The 15,487-nt window shown below is 29.7% G+C and overlaps 1 protein-coding gene across 3 annotated transcripts in view; it reads right to left on the bottom strand.

The window, feature by feature from the left end:
- The window catches only part of LOC136975899 (protein O-linked-mannose beta-1,2-N-acetylglucosaminyltransferase 1-like), a 98,522-nt gene that overhangs the window by 9,608 nt on the left and 73,427 nt on the right, over positions 1-15,487 (bottom strand). For all 3 annotated transcript variants that reach the window (XM_067271064.1, XM_067271063.1, XM_067271065.1), the window contains exon 21: positions 748-879. In XM_067271064.1, the coding sequence (XP_067127165.1) occupies positions 748-879 (132 nt within the window). The remainder of the gene's footprint in view (positions 1-747; positions 880-15,487) is intronic.

Here is a 15,487-nt window from a genome sequence, read left to right as displayed (position 1 = left end):
GCCCCGTTACATCTTTTGTGACTTTCCTAAATAGAGAAAGTTGCAACCTCGAAGATATATTTTCGTCTTTAAAAAATCTTTTTGATTTATTAATTGTATTTATAAAAATACACGAAAAAGATTTCTATTCGAAGATAACTAAACAAAAAGTATTATTTTTTTTCACCTCAATTGGATACACTAGAATGCCATATGTTTAAAGAAATTCGAAAAATTTCTTACTTGTTTGATAGTGAAAGGAAAATAAAACCGACTTATTTACACAAGCTTGTCTCTGTTTGACTTGTTTCGGTTTATTTCTCCTCTATGTAAGTTACATAGCCAATGTACTTTTGGTCGGGAAGAAATAGGATTCTTCACAAATAAAAGTGCTACTTTCTATTTGGGCGTTTACAACCCAAACTGTTTGGTTCTCTTTAGATCGGTCGGTGAAAAATTCATTGTTCTGTTGACACTGCGAACCGAAAAACTGTACTTACCTTTTCATCATATAAAAGCTACAACTCAATAAAATTTATTTTTGGTAACATAAAAATCTTCAGAGAAGAATGAATTAATACCAACAGAAAATATATATATATATTCAAGTTATTCTTTGTGACAAGAGTGTCCAATAATCTTGATTTTATTTATCGAACGAAGTGGGAGACGAAGAAAAAAAAAATACAAGTTGAGGAAAAACAGAATTAAACCCTGTAGGGAATCAACCAACCAAGCCATTTAATAAATTGCCTAGTTGGGCCTTACCTCAACATATTATTATGTAATCCTCGAGGTGCTTGATGAGAACTATAAAAAAGTCCAAAACATCGACATAATAGTTTTAAATTCTCGTAATCGGTCCTATTCGACTGTTGGAAATGCATCACAAATACTTGCCTGAAACGAAAAAGAAAAAAAAAAATTATTTTACCTTTGAGTTAGGGATCAGTATTTCATTTATTTATATCTATTTTAAAGTATATAGATAATTAAAGGCGACGAAAGTTTGCTAATGACATTCAATTAAAACGAGAGGAAAATGAAGAAAAATAACATCAAATAATAATTAAAATGCTAAGAACTAACAAATTTTCGATATATTTATAATGGACGCTTTTGATGGATGCGATATACAATTTGTCAAAACATAAAATCAATAGATTTTTTTTTTTAATTTACAATCTAATTAAATATACACTAACGTATATGAATGGGATTTTTGTAAGATTCTGCAAGTTTGAAAAATTGTATAGCAACGTATATCACTTCGAAATAAATCATTTTCTTCGGTCAATAGATGAAGATACTTCATTAATTTAATAATTCACGCTGCGATTTCAAGGTTTAACATTATGAATAAAACTTTATTAATTACTGATGTGTACAATTATTAATTACAAACTAGAAGCGATTTGTTATAACGAATCGAAAATTTTCGCCGATATCGGGTCTTTCGAGATAGAAACCAAAGCAATCGTTTTAATGTTAATAGCTGCGGGCCAACCACAAGTTAGATTACTATAACCTAATTTAATGGCTGTTCTACGGCCAGCCTTTAAGTCAAAATGTACATTCTTAAAAGCAGTCGACCAATTAACTTTATTGATAATAACATCGTTACTGAATAATTAGGGACAATAAAAACCTGAACGGGTTTTTATGTGTTAAAGATCATTATAAACTAAAGGCGACGCATTTAAATATTAAAAAAGAATTTATTTATGCAAATAATTATAGACTACAATTATTTATTATATTATAGAAAAATAATTTAATCGTAAATTTGCATTTAATTGTAAATAATCTGTTAAAAGAAACACATTAAACACTTTAAAATTGGAAATTTGCATATCAGAAAAGAATACTTTGGATTTTTTTTTATTCATCTCGTGAGTCAGTCTAATGAATTAAAATTGGCTCAGATTATTTTAAAGTTCGATTTAGCTGCTCGGTAGTTAGTATTTACGTTCGTAAAGAGATGTCGCTACTTATTCTCCACGTATTTTCTCAAGACGTTTACTTTCATAAATTTTTAGAAGAATAACGAAAATCGAGTTGGATGAGAAGCAAGAACGGGATATTGACATTATTTTTAAATGGTCGGTCAAATTTTTCTTGCAGTCTCAAATGTACATTTGTGTTACAAAATCGAAGAAAATACCACAATCTTTCAGTTGTGGTATAGGCGAAAGTCTCTCGTAACACTCAATTACGAAATAAATCGATTCAACGACCCTAATTTTCTGTTTATAACTTTTTCACGAGGATTTTGCATATCCTGAAAGCAGATTATTTTTTCCATTGGAATTATATGATAGTACTGTAGTTAAATACACATAGTCTATGTAATGTTATAATTAATAGTAAAAAAATCTTCGTTTTTAATATGTTCAATAGAATTCTGATAAAGCAGGTTTCATTATTATAAGTGAAATTTTTCAGATGCAAAAAAGTACATAACACTAACTGAATGTTTTATTATTTTGCGTATAGATTAGCAAATATCAGATGTTGAAATAGCAAAAATGTCATTAAATAAACAATATACAGTATATATCAAATAGGCTAATAGCACTGTAGTATGTTATTATATATATACATGTTTTATAATAATCAAAATATAACCCACCTAAGAAAACTGACAAGGGTTTTATATAAAAATGACAATTTTATATTTTAGAATAAATTCAGAAATATATAAATTTATGTTTCTTTCAATACGACACAGTTAATCAATTACTGACAAGAATACGCTAAATGACATTAAAGTAATTAACACATGCCAGAATTGAGTTGTTAAACAATCCAGAAATAACTCATAGGCCAAGTAAGTGTAACCTGAGGCCCTCCGTGAATTTTTCTATGGCCAGCATAGTATCTAAATCCTTAAACATATTTACGTCATATATAATTTACTTGAGTCCACGTATCCAGTAAACAAAAATCATAAGGCTGTAAATGATAAATATAAATACTGTAGTTATCGGTAGTATTCGTGTTTTATTTTCAAATGACCGTACTAAACTTGGAAATGTGTGCGAACTGCCGATTGTAATTAACGAGATGCAACATCAAAATTCTCAGTAAAATTAAATAACTATAGTACAAATATTTTTTTCTTAGTTTTCTTCTGCGATTATAACTGAATGCAATTTATATAAGATACTTTTATTACTTCGATTATTACTATTAATCGAATTTCATGTATAATTTACAAAAAATCCCATGTTTTTGTTTTTTTGGCCCGATCTCTCATTAAGCGTCACATGGCCTTTTACTATGTAAAAGTTGCTTATGCATAGGGTTCTAGGCGTCCATTATTTCAAAGAACAATCCTTTATTTTAGCTAAACTGTCCTTGTCTTTTATTAAAACAAGAAAGGACGGTATATCCTTTATCCAAAGAACAATTTGTTCTTTATTTTCATTTTTCAATGCTTTTGTTTTGTAATGACCGTGATGGATTTTCGCGCAGGCAAACACCTATCCTTATATCAATCCATATCCTTTCCCAGAGAAAGCTACGGTTTAACCATTAAATATTTGGCTGTGATCCGAAATTAATGAGATGGCATCATTTGTTTCTCGCAACATACATTCAGCCAATGAAAATGACTTCTACATTTGGAAAAATGCCGTGTATTTGATGCTAAATATGACTTCGCAATAAATCATGCAATTAAAGATGGCAGTGCCCATATCAAACTCTCGAAGTCTGATCAACGCGATGTCATTAATTTTCTTACAACAGAAGCGACTAAAATTCATTCATGGAAGCGTGAAGTGTACGATAGGCAATGCTTGTCGTACCAAATCACTGCACGATGGCGTGCTGAGTTTAAGAAAGGAATGAGGAAACACGATGGATTGCAAGGAGTGACGTTATGCTGAAGTTGGATGATGCCGTCCGAAAAGAAATAACTGCAAGCATCAGAAGTTTGTGTCTGGAAATGTCGTTGACGTCCGGAACTGTGCAAAGGGCTGCGAAGCAACTCGGCCATAAGAATGTAACACAAATAAATAAATGCGACCTGCCAGAGTCTCAAAAGACGAAACGACTCAGTGTCCTTCACACATTTGTCTCGCTATGCTCAGGAAAGGATTAAATTTCCTTGTGAGTGCGTTGTTACACGAGAGGAATCGTCTATTTATGATAGAGTAGACAGACTCCATGTAATGGATGTACTCCCATTTTACCATCAAAAAAGGTCCGGGTTCAAATGACCATAAGCAAAATTATGCTGTTTTTTTTTTATGAAGAAGGCCTGACTTTCTTATTGCCTATAAGCCAAAGAGAACAATTTTTACTTTCAGCTTTGAATTCTACTAATTTACAACAGAAGTTTTATATATATATAAATATATAGAAACAACTGCTGTTACAAACAAACGTTTAAATTTAAATCACCTCCAAATTCACTTCTGTACTGTACAGTACAAGAAAAAATTTCTAAATGTAGAGGTAAAAGCAACTCTATCAGGAAAAGTTAAGTGATTTAGTCTTTATATATGCAGTGCACATGCTTTATTTATTTGTGTTATATTCAAATTATTGAATTTTATCCAATGACGAATATATTTACAAAATAATCAGATGTTATAGTCATTGCAGCGAAAGAGTAGGCGTGAGTTACCCTGAGCCGAAAGGGTCTATGTCAGATGAACGGGATGGAAGAAGACATGTGAAAGATGATACATGAATTATTGAGGAAAAGTAAAATTAACGAGCAATTATTCATTGTGACATCGTCACAATATCTGGCTGCAATTTTTAATCACATTTTAAATTTATTTAATTTTAAATATACGCTCTCCATCTCAAATCAGTAGTATTTTGCCTCTGTACATCATGCTTTTCTTGTTGGCAATGGAGTTATGTCAGTCATCTAACTCCTTTCAGGGGAAACTTTTTGACCGGAATTTCGTATATAGTTAATCAGGGCCTCCTGCCCCTAAACTTTCCGTATCTGATCTCGGCTTTCATTTATCTAATCCCGTTCTTGAGATTAAGGAAGTACAGACAGAAAACCAAATAGACGACAGTGGGAATTTATAGGTCTACAATTTTTTCAAATTACAGTCCAATAACCATCATTAAAAACATAAAGAAGTATACCTTTACCTGAATGCGAGTTGTTCATATAGAAGTTTAAATCTTTATTAATAATTTCTTACTGAAATCCAGATTTAAAAATAATTTAGATCAATGCTTTCAAAGTTTTATAGCTAGGATGGGTAATAGAGGATGACTCCGAAGAACGGAAAATTTTAAACGTGTTGCAGTAGCCGTGGTAGGCAGGAAGCACTTAATTAACGACGTATGCTCGTAAAGCCCTGCTATCACCATCTTCCCATTTAGTAATCATGGAGCACTGGAGTGGTGCTCATCGTGCCTTTGCGATCAAATCGCCATTACACTGCCATTACACTGCCATTACAAGAATAGCAGTGTAGAGGCCGCGCGTAAAGAATTTCGTCAGAATTTCAATATCGACGAAATTCTGACGAAACTCTGACATCATTCGTCTCTGATATTTGTAACGAAGAGACTGACGAGGGGCGAAAACACCTGAAATGCATATCTATTCCTGTAATTAATAAAGTCTATTTTTACTATTTGTCCGAAGTTCCTGTGTGATTAGTTCTTTTAAAGTAACTTCATGCCTAATCAGAATTACAAATACAAGAACAGGAAGCTACGGAAACTACGAGTATAAGTTATTGTGGATATTAATAAATTTCGATGGAAAAAAACTGGTACAATCAATCAAATCCACCATTTAAATTCAAACCTTTAAATATGTGGAATTAATTAATTTAATTTTTACCTGTTATTGAGAATCCAATAAAACAAATGAAGATATAACGGAACAATACGGTACAAACGAAGTTTTATAAAATGGCATAATTTTCAAAACACGAAACTATGAATTCTGGCTTAATATTACTCTCAATTTATTTTGAATTTAAAAATAACCTATTATTGTGCAACCGAAAATCTTTACCAAACATGCAATGCTAACAAAGAACAAACAAAACGGCATAAATTAGTATTAACAATTGCGAGGCCCAACTTCATTTCCATTAGCACTTCAGTTTGAATATCATTGTTCCAGGCTCTACGAGGTTTATTTACGCGTTTGTTTGTCTAAAAAAATCTCGTTCGAGAAAAGTATCATGCTCAATTAGGTTTATTCGTTTATCAACAAACAAAACGTATTAAAGCAACAGGGAAAACACCATAAATTTAAAACTTCATAACTTATACCAGAAAATACTAAATACTTTTGAAAGTGGATGAAAAATAAATCCTAAATACTGTAGATTAAATTTATTTTATTCATTTTCAAAATTACTTTTTCAAAATTTACTCCCGATCGTGACCATTCAGTCAGTTTACGAGGTCTTCCGAATTATTACATTATATATGCATATACACATACTATGTTGACAAAAGTATTGGGACATGCATAGATGATGAAAGCAGCTTTTATTAAACATTTTTCAATATAATGTTAGGTTGCCTTTTGGCCTGAATCACTGCACAGAAACCAAATTCCGATAGTTGTGTGGATGTATGAGCATTTCTCAAGAATTGAAAATAGCGTTGGAGTGGATGACGGGCATGTTGGCCGCGCAATGATACTGCGTTTCAATTCATTTCAGAGATGATCGATGGGATTAAGATCTGGACTTTAGGCTGACCAATTTTAGCTTGCAAACGTTCTGCTCTTCAAACCACGCCTTAAAACTGCATGCTATATGGCAGGGTGCTCGGTATTGCTGATAGAGTTATGAAGCCATACCAAAACACCTGTACATGGCAGGTAATAACATATTAACCAGAATGTCTCTGAATAAATCGGCGATGAGGGTGGACTTCATTGCCCTTATCCTTCTCAACAGAAATACCTCCATGCCATTCACTATTGAGACAACGCAGTCGTGTAGAATTCGTTCTCCAGGCAATTGCCAAATTCAAATGCAACTATCCGACCGGAAGATAATGTACCGCGATTCATTGATGCATAACATTCACTTCCATTAATTTGCAATCCAAGAACGACGCTCCAAGCACTATCATAGGCGCCACTGTTCATTCAATGCTTTGATGTTAAGAGCTTGCATGCCGTCGCTGGTCCATGGTAACCCTTTGTATGGTTCTAATGTTAATGATATTCCAATGGTTTGTGAGACTGAGACCTCCTGAGCGACTTTGGACTTTGGATTAAAAGAAAAGAGGGCCATCCGTACATAGCATCGGACTTAGCCCTATTGGAAGCGGAAAGAAGAGAATAAGAAAAGAGAAGTTAGGCGGAAGAAGAAACAAAGAAAGATAGGAAGGTGTGAAAATAGCAACCATGAGGTCCCCAAGGGACCCCACGCGCGCCTGCATCGCCATTTATTCAAGTAAAACAAGATGCAATAGAATACAAATGTGTACAGAATTAACACTATATATAAAACGGGAGTACTTTTCCCGACAAGAGATTGGTTCAATTTGAACACAATACAATATTATAAGAACACAGAGTAATATAAATATATCGATGTAGTCGGTAACCAGTTTTGTTGTTAATTAAAATAATGCTAGTTGCATTTTACAATAATATTAAGATAAACAGTATTGAGATGGCTGGAGTATAGTGAACGTCGTACTGTGATAATGAAGACAGTTAAAAGGGTAACGGCTATTCCACAGTGTCTAGTAGACATTTGAAAGGTAACACATAATATAAAGAATAAACTGGATGTTAGATACATGGAATTTACAATTTAAAAAGAAGTCGACTTGACTAGTGTTAACTAGTGGTAATTGCATCGTACATAAAAATTTTAGTTTCAAAGTAGCCAGAATAAGACAATGCTGTTTGCACTTTACAATAATTAGATTAAATTTAGAAATTACAGAGTCAAAATGATAACAGTGCTAGTTGCACTATGAGAGAGGAAGTGGAAACATATTATGACAGAGAGTCCATCGATGACATACCAGCATCTCACATTGGTAAAACAGTCTGTGTCAACTGTTTGAGCTTCCAAAGTCGTAAAGTCACTCCGAAAAGAAGTGCAGGCAACGACAAATTTCGAGAAAAGATTGAAGCTTTCTTTATGTGCACAAAGATAGTCCAGATTCGGCGGCTAAGCCTGTCCATGAGAGGTACAGTATTCTTTCAGGTCCTTCCTATCAGGTTCGTACTTCGGGCAGTCGAATATGATGTGGAATGTGTCTCCGTAAGATGAGTCGTCGCAACTGCAACGTGCGTTACTTCTCTTCCCTATCCTGTGAAGGTAAGATGGTAGGTTACCGTGGCTTGTTAAGCACTGTGTTAAGGAAAATGTTGGGTTTATGTAGTTATACTTCTGTCTCTTCCGGATGGACGGGAGGAAGCTGAAAGTAGTACTACCGGTTGTAGAGTTGTTCCAGTCTGTTTCCCAGAGTTCTATGCTTTTGTCACGGATGAAATTTTTGATGTAACTGGATGTATTAACTCTCCTGAGCAACTGTCGGACGATGAGCGTGACGCATTCACAACTCGTACAAGCCATCGTTACTCCCGTTCAGTCAGTTACGAGGTCTTCCGAACGTGGCGGCATTGTACAGTCACTAGTTATTTCTCGTTTCCAGGTAACATTGCCAAAAGTGGACTTTGGTAGGTCAAAACGCGCTGCAAAAGATCAAACTAATTGCTTGCTGAGGTGGCATCCCATCACCATTTCCCGCTGGAAGTTCCAACTCTGCACCATGTGTCATCCTGATGACATCTGTGCGATACTTTCTTTAGCCTATACTTACTGCCCATGATCCCCGAATGGATATGCGAATGGAATATGAACCATTTACATATCTGCCTGACAGCAGGGGATCTGTGGATGTCTGAATATTTAACTTATCTATATATACATTATATAGATAAGTTATTGGGCTGCAATTTGAAAAATTGTGGACCTATAAATTCCCACTGTCGTCCGTCCGTCCATCTGTTTTTCCTTAACCTCGAGAACGGAGTTAGATGAAAGACTAGATATGGAAATCTTAGGGGTAGGAAGCCCCGATTAACTATGTAAGAACTTCCGATGCAAACCAGAAGTCATGTTATTTCAATTCAAAAATTTCCCTCGAAAGGTGTTAGATAGATGACCAGCACGACTCTATTATTAAAGGAAAAGTATGATGTACAGGGACCAATTTGAGGTGGAGAGCATATACAGTAGAGCAGTGTTTCTCAAACTTTTTGGATCGCGACCCCCCTTCTGCACTTAAAAATTTCAAAGGACCCCTGAAGAATAAGTATGTGTCAAAAAACATCCCGAAGGGAGGGGGTTAGGCTCGTATTTAAATATTTATATTATTTTTATTATTTATATGTGCAATTTATTTAAGTAAAAATTATTTTATATATTTTTTATTTCTATTATTTCTAAACATGAATCCATAGTAAATTTATAAAATATTTGAAAAAATTGATCTGGCATCAATTTTTCAGCGACCCCCAAATATTTTTCACGACCCCCACTTTGAGAATCACTGCAGTAGAGTATCGATTATCCGACTTAATTGGGGACTGGGATTGGTCGGATAACAGAAAAGTATGAAAAAATACATTATTAGTATAGTGTATTAGTATATTGCTATTAACCTACCCCATGTTGAAATTTTTCTCCGTTGTGCGTCGCTTTGCGTTGAATTTTTAACGATGTTAAGCCTAACAAAAAGTTTTTTTAAAAATAATAATCGTCGCTATTGTATCGTGAAAAATTATTTATTTATTTTCCACAAAATAAAGACAAAATAAAAAATTAAGCATGGTTTAAATACTAGCCTCCCTTTCATGGTCGAGCCAATGCTGCCAGCTAAAACATGCAAAAATTTAACAAAAGTAATATTAAAGTAGCCAAGACATAACCAAATATTGTAGCGCCACATCACTAGCGGACATTTGAATTTGCCGACTAGAACGCGGTCGGTTAACCGATAAGTCGGTTAATCGATGCTCTACTGTATTTTAAATTAAATAAAATTAAAAATTGCAGCCCGACATTGTGACGATGTCACAATAAATAATTGCTCGTTTATCTTTCCTGCAATATGTGCAGTGACAAATTTAATAATAAAAGAAATTCGAAAGTTTACATCTTTTTTATCTTCTGTTCATTATAATATTTAATCTACATAAAAGGATAGCATAGCATTATTTTAAATGTTTGTAATATTAATTTCGTAGTTTCAATAAACGAAATTCGCAATTTGCAACTAATGTCAAATATGTTTCTCTATGAAAGTGCAAATGTGTTTTACACGCTTTCATTATACTTTAAATTTATTAATGTTAGGTAACCAATCTTCGAATTTACTTCTTGTTTTCAAAACATTGAAAATCATTTCAGTCACCTGCCAAAACGAAACTAAATATACTTTAGTTACAGTGGCTAGCCACTGTACTTTAGTTTAGCTCCTTATTGGATCTTTACGAAATAAAAATAATTCAATTAAATTATCATAAAATTGCAAAAGTATTCGTTATAACGAAAATATCTTTATGTTATATATAAATAACATAGATCGAAGTGATTACAATACAGGAACGTGAAAAATTACATTGTTATCGTGTTAAATTCCTTTCTTTAAAATCCTGCCTCGGGTAACTAGTAGAGTCTGTAAGCAACTAGTAATATTCAACGCCATCTGGCGAAAAAGTTTGGCACTATAAAGTTCTCTAACAAAATATTAAATGAAGCTTAAAAACACTTACTTATGAACGGATTTAATAATTATAAAAATCTTATATTTAACTGCAAATATTCTAATTTTCTACAATATAAATTTAGAAAAAGTTTCTTGTATCTACTTCAAATATATATATATATATATATATATAAAACAATATATATTAACAATTTGCTAAATATTACAAGAAAAGCTTAAATAAAAAGTATCTATGTCAAGATACTTTTATCATCAGCTTTGTTAAGAAAATGGAAGACCTTCTTGGAATTGCTGATATCTTGAATGACTTGGGCATAAAAAAAAAAATTGCTTCTTTTCCTACTTCTGCAATATCAAGAGGGAGACTCGATTTCATAGATTTTGAACAATCAAACAGTTTTTCTTATATCAAATACAGTAAAAAAAGCTTTAAATTCATGAATTATCCATAAGAGTTAAATGTTTTTTGGTTCTGATCAATATTCTTCAAAAATTTATAACATAGTGACATAAATTACTTCATTGAATAACAACATAAAAAAACTTTTTCTTTTTTCAGATAAAGAATATTCATTGAATTTTAAGAAAAAATTTGCATTTTTAAATTATAGATCTAAAGAATTTTAGATTTTTAGATCTTAGTTTTTATAAAAATCTATCCTAATATCAATAATTAATTGAATTGAAAATATTTTTATTAATATATTGTTTGATGTTTTTAAAAATGGAGATAAATTTAAACAAATACCATTAATATTAATTATGTTTTTATTAAATACTCATTATAGAATATGCTATATTAATTTAATGCCCCAAAAGATAGGAATAATTTTGAATTGGTAATGTGAAAACCTGTCATAAAGTTTTTCACAATACCAAAAGAAATTACAAATTAAAGAAATAATTTAAAAGTAAAAAAATAACATGTCAAATTAAAATTGCAAATTCCAAAAACAAAAATGCAAGCGTTAACAAGATTAACAACAATCAAAGTTTTCACCATAAAATTTTCTTTAAAACTCTAAATAATACAGCTTTATTAATGTACAAAATAAAAATATTTTGGGTTAAAATTTAATTAAAAATACTTACAATTAAATATAGTTTTTTAATTATATTTTAATTTAACCAAAATATATCAACCACAAACAGGATAATAATAAAATCATTTTAATTCTTAAATTTTTAAAACCTTTCTTTTTACATTAAAGTTTACAATTCTACATTTATAAAGTATGAAAAGATTTAAATAAATTAGGCCAGTAATTTCCAATATAAATAAAAATCTTTATTGGAGTATTTTATTAGCTTTTAGAGAATTGACTGGAATAATACAACAATTTTTAGTGATTTGAAATGCAACCTTAGCATGTTCTTTTACAATTTAAATAGTGAGAAACACTCTAGGGAAATTTGGATGTAAAGAAAAAAGAATACTGAGAGTACACAAAAATCAAACAAATTTTTAAAAAGTCTTTCTATACACATCTAAGACGTAAAAAAAAAAAAAAAGCTTTCTTTTTCAGTAATCTATGCTAATTAAATTCAATGTTTACATCAATAAAATAGTGTTTTTTAAAGTAACATACATCAATGCTCAGAGATACTGTGAGGACAATCTTGAAATTATTTTTTTCAATTTGGAAGATACAAAATTGGAATAATTATTATTATTATATTTTTAAGAGTTTGTTATTCTTAATAAATATTTTATATCATATTTTATGTTTGGAAAATGGTGATAAATTTATTATAATTTAAACTTTATTAAAATGTCTACATCTAAAAAAATTTAAAATCTTTTACAGATTGAAATTTTTCCATATTAATTTCAATTCTTAAATTAATATTTTTAATAATTAAAAACAATTAAATAAAATTGTTTGATAAAATAAGTTTATGAAAATATTCATTTTTAATTATTCATTTACATAAACTGGAAAAAATTGATAGATTAAAGAATCATAAGATAAAATTCTAGCATTGATAAATTGAATTTTTAAAAATATGATTACGATTTGTATTAAAATGATAAAAGTTTTGAATTTAAGATATGGTTTTAAAATCCAAACAACCCAGAATATCATTAATAAGGTTAACAACATCTAAAACTAAATTATTAAATAAATAAATATTGTGCTAATTTTAATATATTTGACAATTTAATAATTTAATTTATATTAACGTTTTTAACAATAAACTTCCGCTTAACAAAACTATAATTAAATTTAAAATATTTAAATATATAGTTTATATAATATTAATAGATTTATTTAAATATAAAATTAATTTGAACATTAACATATAACTAATTAAAGATGTATTATACATTTTTAATATATAAAATTTGACATTAATTTTAGTTCAGAGCTACAATTTTAATTTAATAAACTAGAAACATAATTATTTAAAATATTATTTTCATTATTGAGTTAATGAAATTATTTCATTAAACAAAAATATCTCCAATGAATTTGTCTCATTTTCTGTATAGAAATTCAAAGAACTTTCTTAAAATACTTCATAAACTAATCAATATTTAACAACAACACTATGGAAATATAAAAGTCTTTAGAAATAAAATTAGAAAATGGATTTGGAAATAATTTCATAAAAATTCAGCAAATCAATGAGCCTAAAAAATAATATACTTAAATTCTTGAAATAAAAATAATCGAAAAGAAATCCGATCAAAAGAAAAGAAGCAACAAATCAATAACAAACTCTAATTTCTTTAAAGTAATTACTAAAATTCTGAATCAGAAAATTTAATATTTTATTCATCTCAAAAACACATTTTAAATTAATTTTTCATTCAAAATTGTTAAAAGGAAACTACATTCAGAAAACTAATTAATCAAAAAGTATATTGCTTTTAAGTTAAAACTGAATTAAAGGAAATTAAATAGAGAAGAAATTAAATTAAATCTCTCTGAAGAATGTATATTGTTAAAATTTGTCAAAATTAATTGAAAATTTTTTATTTTTGTTAACTCAAATCAAAATCTTAAAAGTTGAATATGTCAATAGCTTCACTGATTTCACTAAAATCATTTAGAAAATTCATATTTACAACAGATTTCACTTAAATTCATTATTAAAACAATATAACTATGGTTTAACAATTTGCAATAAGAAATCTAATTATAATGGAATAATCAGGTTTAATTATAGGTTAATTACATTTTATTTTAATGAAGAAAAAAAATTATAAGTAAGAAATTTTTAATTAAAGTAGTTGTATCTATAATAATTGATACAATAAATGAAAAATATTACAGATTTACTAAACTTTGTATGATATTATTCATATTAATGGGAATTTAACAGTAATTTTCACTGTAAAGTTATATAATTATATTACACACAAAATAGTGAAAATTAAAAAACAATTTATTAATTACAATATTATAAAATCCTTTGCTAAAAACCTTTAAAACACACTCATTAACAAAAGATGTTATGCCCCCAGAATGTATTGAAATTAAATGAAACTTTATTAGTGCAAACATAATGACATTACAATACCATAGCAAAGAAACAATTTCCTGTGTACAATGATACAATATAAAATAACCTTTAGGATTTTGTGAGGTCTCCTCTTGCCTAAATACATGCAAAATATGGTTAAACTTATGAAGGCATACAATGTTGCAACTACTGCAATGCCAAATCTTATTTGGGTCCTGTTGCATTAAAATTTTGCCACAAACTATTATTACAAACTACAAGTCCTACAAGAAGTCAGTGCATATTTAAAAAGTCACATTTTTGGTACAAGCTACAAGTCATAAAAGAGTAATAGTTGCATAAATACAGATATCTCTCAAACAACATGGTACTTCTACAACACAATTTTGTTCTAACAGTTTGAAAATTGGGAATATCCTCTAAACAACATGACTTCTGGTTTTACGCTAACACAGTTTTAGAAATCCTCCATACAAAATTTCACAATTTTTAAGAGTAAACTCCATTATTCGATTTTTTTTTATTCAAGTAAGCATAAGTGTTGTCTCAAATTTGCTCATGGATTTTAGAATATTGAAATTTTCAATTTGTCTGTGCCTTTTGTCAGGTTTACTTTAATGAAAACTGATAGAACAATTTTTCCTTCCTTGTCCTAGCTTTCCTATCAACTGAGTGATGTCATTGCTTTCAGATTTTAGCCTTTAAGACCCACTGTGTTTCGTTTTTATACATTAAAGTGCATATTTAGTAAAGTTTATTTAAACATTTTTAGGTAAGTGCTATTAAACTTTTTTTTTAATTACAGGTAAGCAATCATTCATAAACTGACGAGTGAAATATGGTAATATCTTGGTACTTGAACAATTTGATATTCAAACATAAATTCTGGAAAAAAGTTGCTCAGTACTCAACTAAACAAATGCAATCTGCTAGAAAAAATTTTCAATAAATAACATATTTTTATTTTGTCATTCATAAAAATTTTTATGATAAAAATAGAAAATATGAAAATGTTGCTGATATTTTTGATCAAGATCAACATTAAAATTAATATTAACATATAATACAGTACTTTTAATTGTGATTGTTAATTAATTATTTATTGAAAATAAATTATCAATTGCTTTAATAAACATATTTCTCTTAGGGACAAAAAAGAATAGTATACTTTTGTTAAGTTCTGGAATGTAATCCTATATTTTGCATTAGTCCTTTGTTTTGTACAGCATGGATTCACATAATACTGCACTTTTTCAGAACATAACTACTATGTTATATGAGGGATACCTGTATAAGCATTTATAAGCTAAGACATAGAAAGAGTGAT

This window comes from Centruroides vittatus, unplaced genomic scaffold (assembly GCF_030686945.1).
Source record: "Centruroides vittatus isolate TY-2023 unplaced genomic scaffold, ASM3068694v2 contig_391, whole genome shotgun sequence".
NCBI classification, from domain to species: Eukaryota; Metazoa; Arthropoda; class Arachnida; order Scorpiones; family Buthidae; genus Centruroides; species Centruroides vittatus.
The sequence above is the reverse complement of the archived record's forward strand: the minus strand, read 5'-3'. Positions and strand labels throughout refer to the sequence as shown.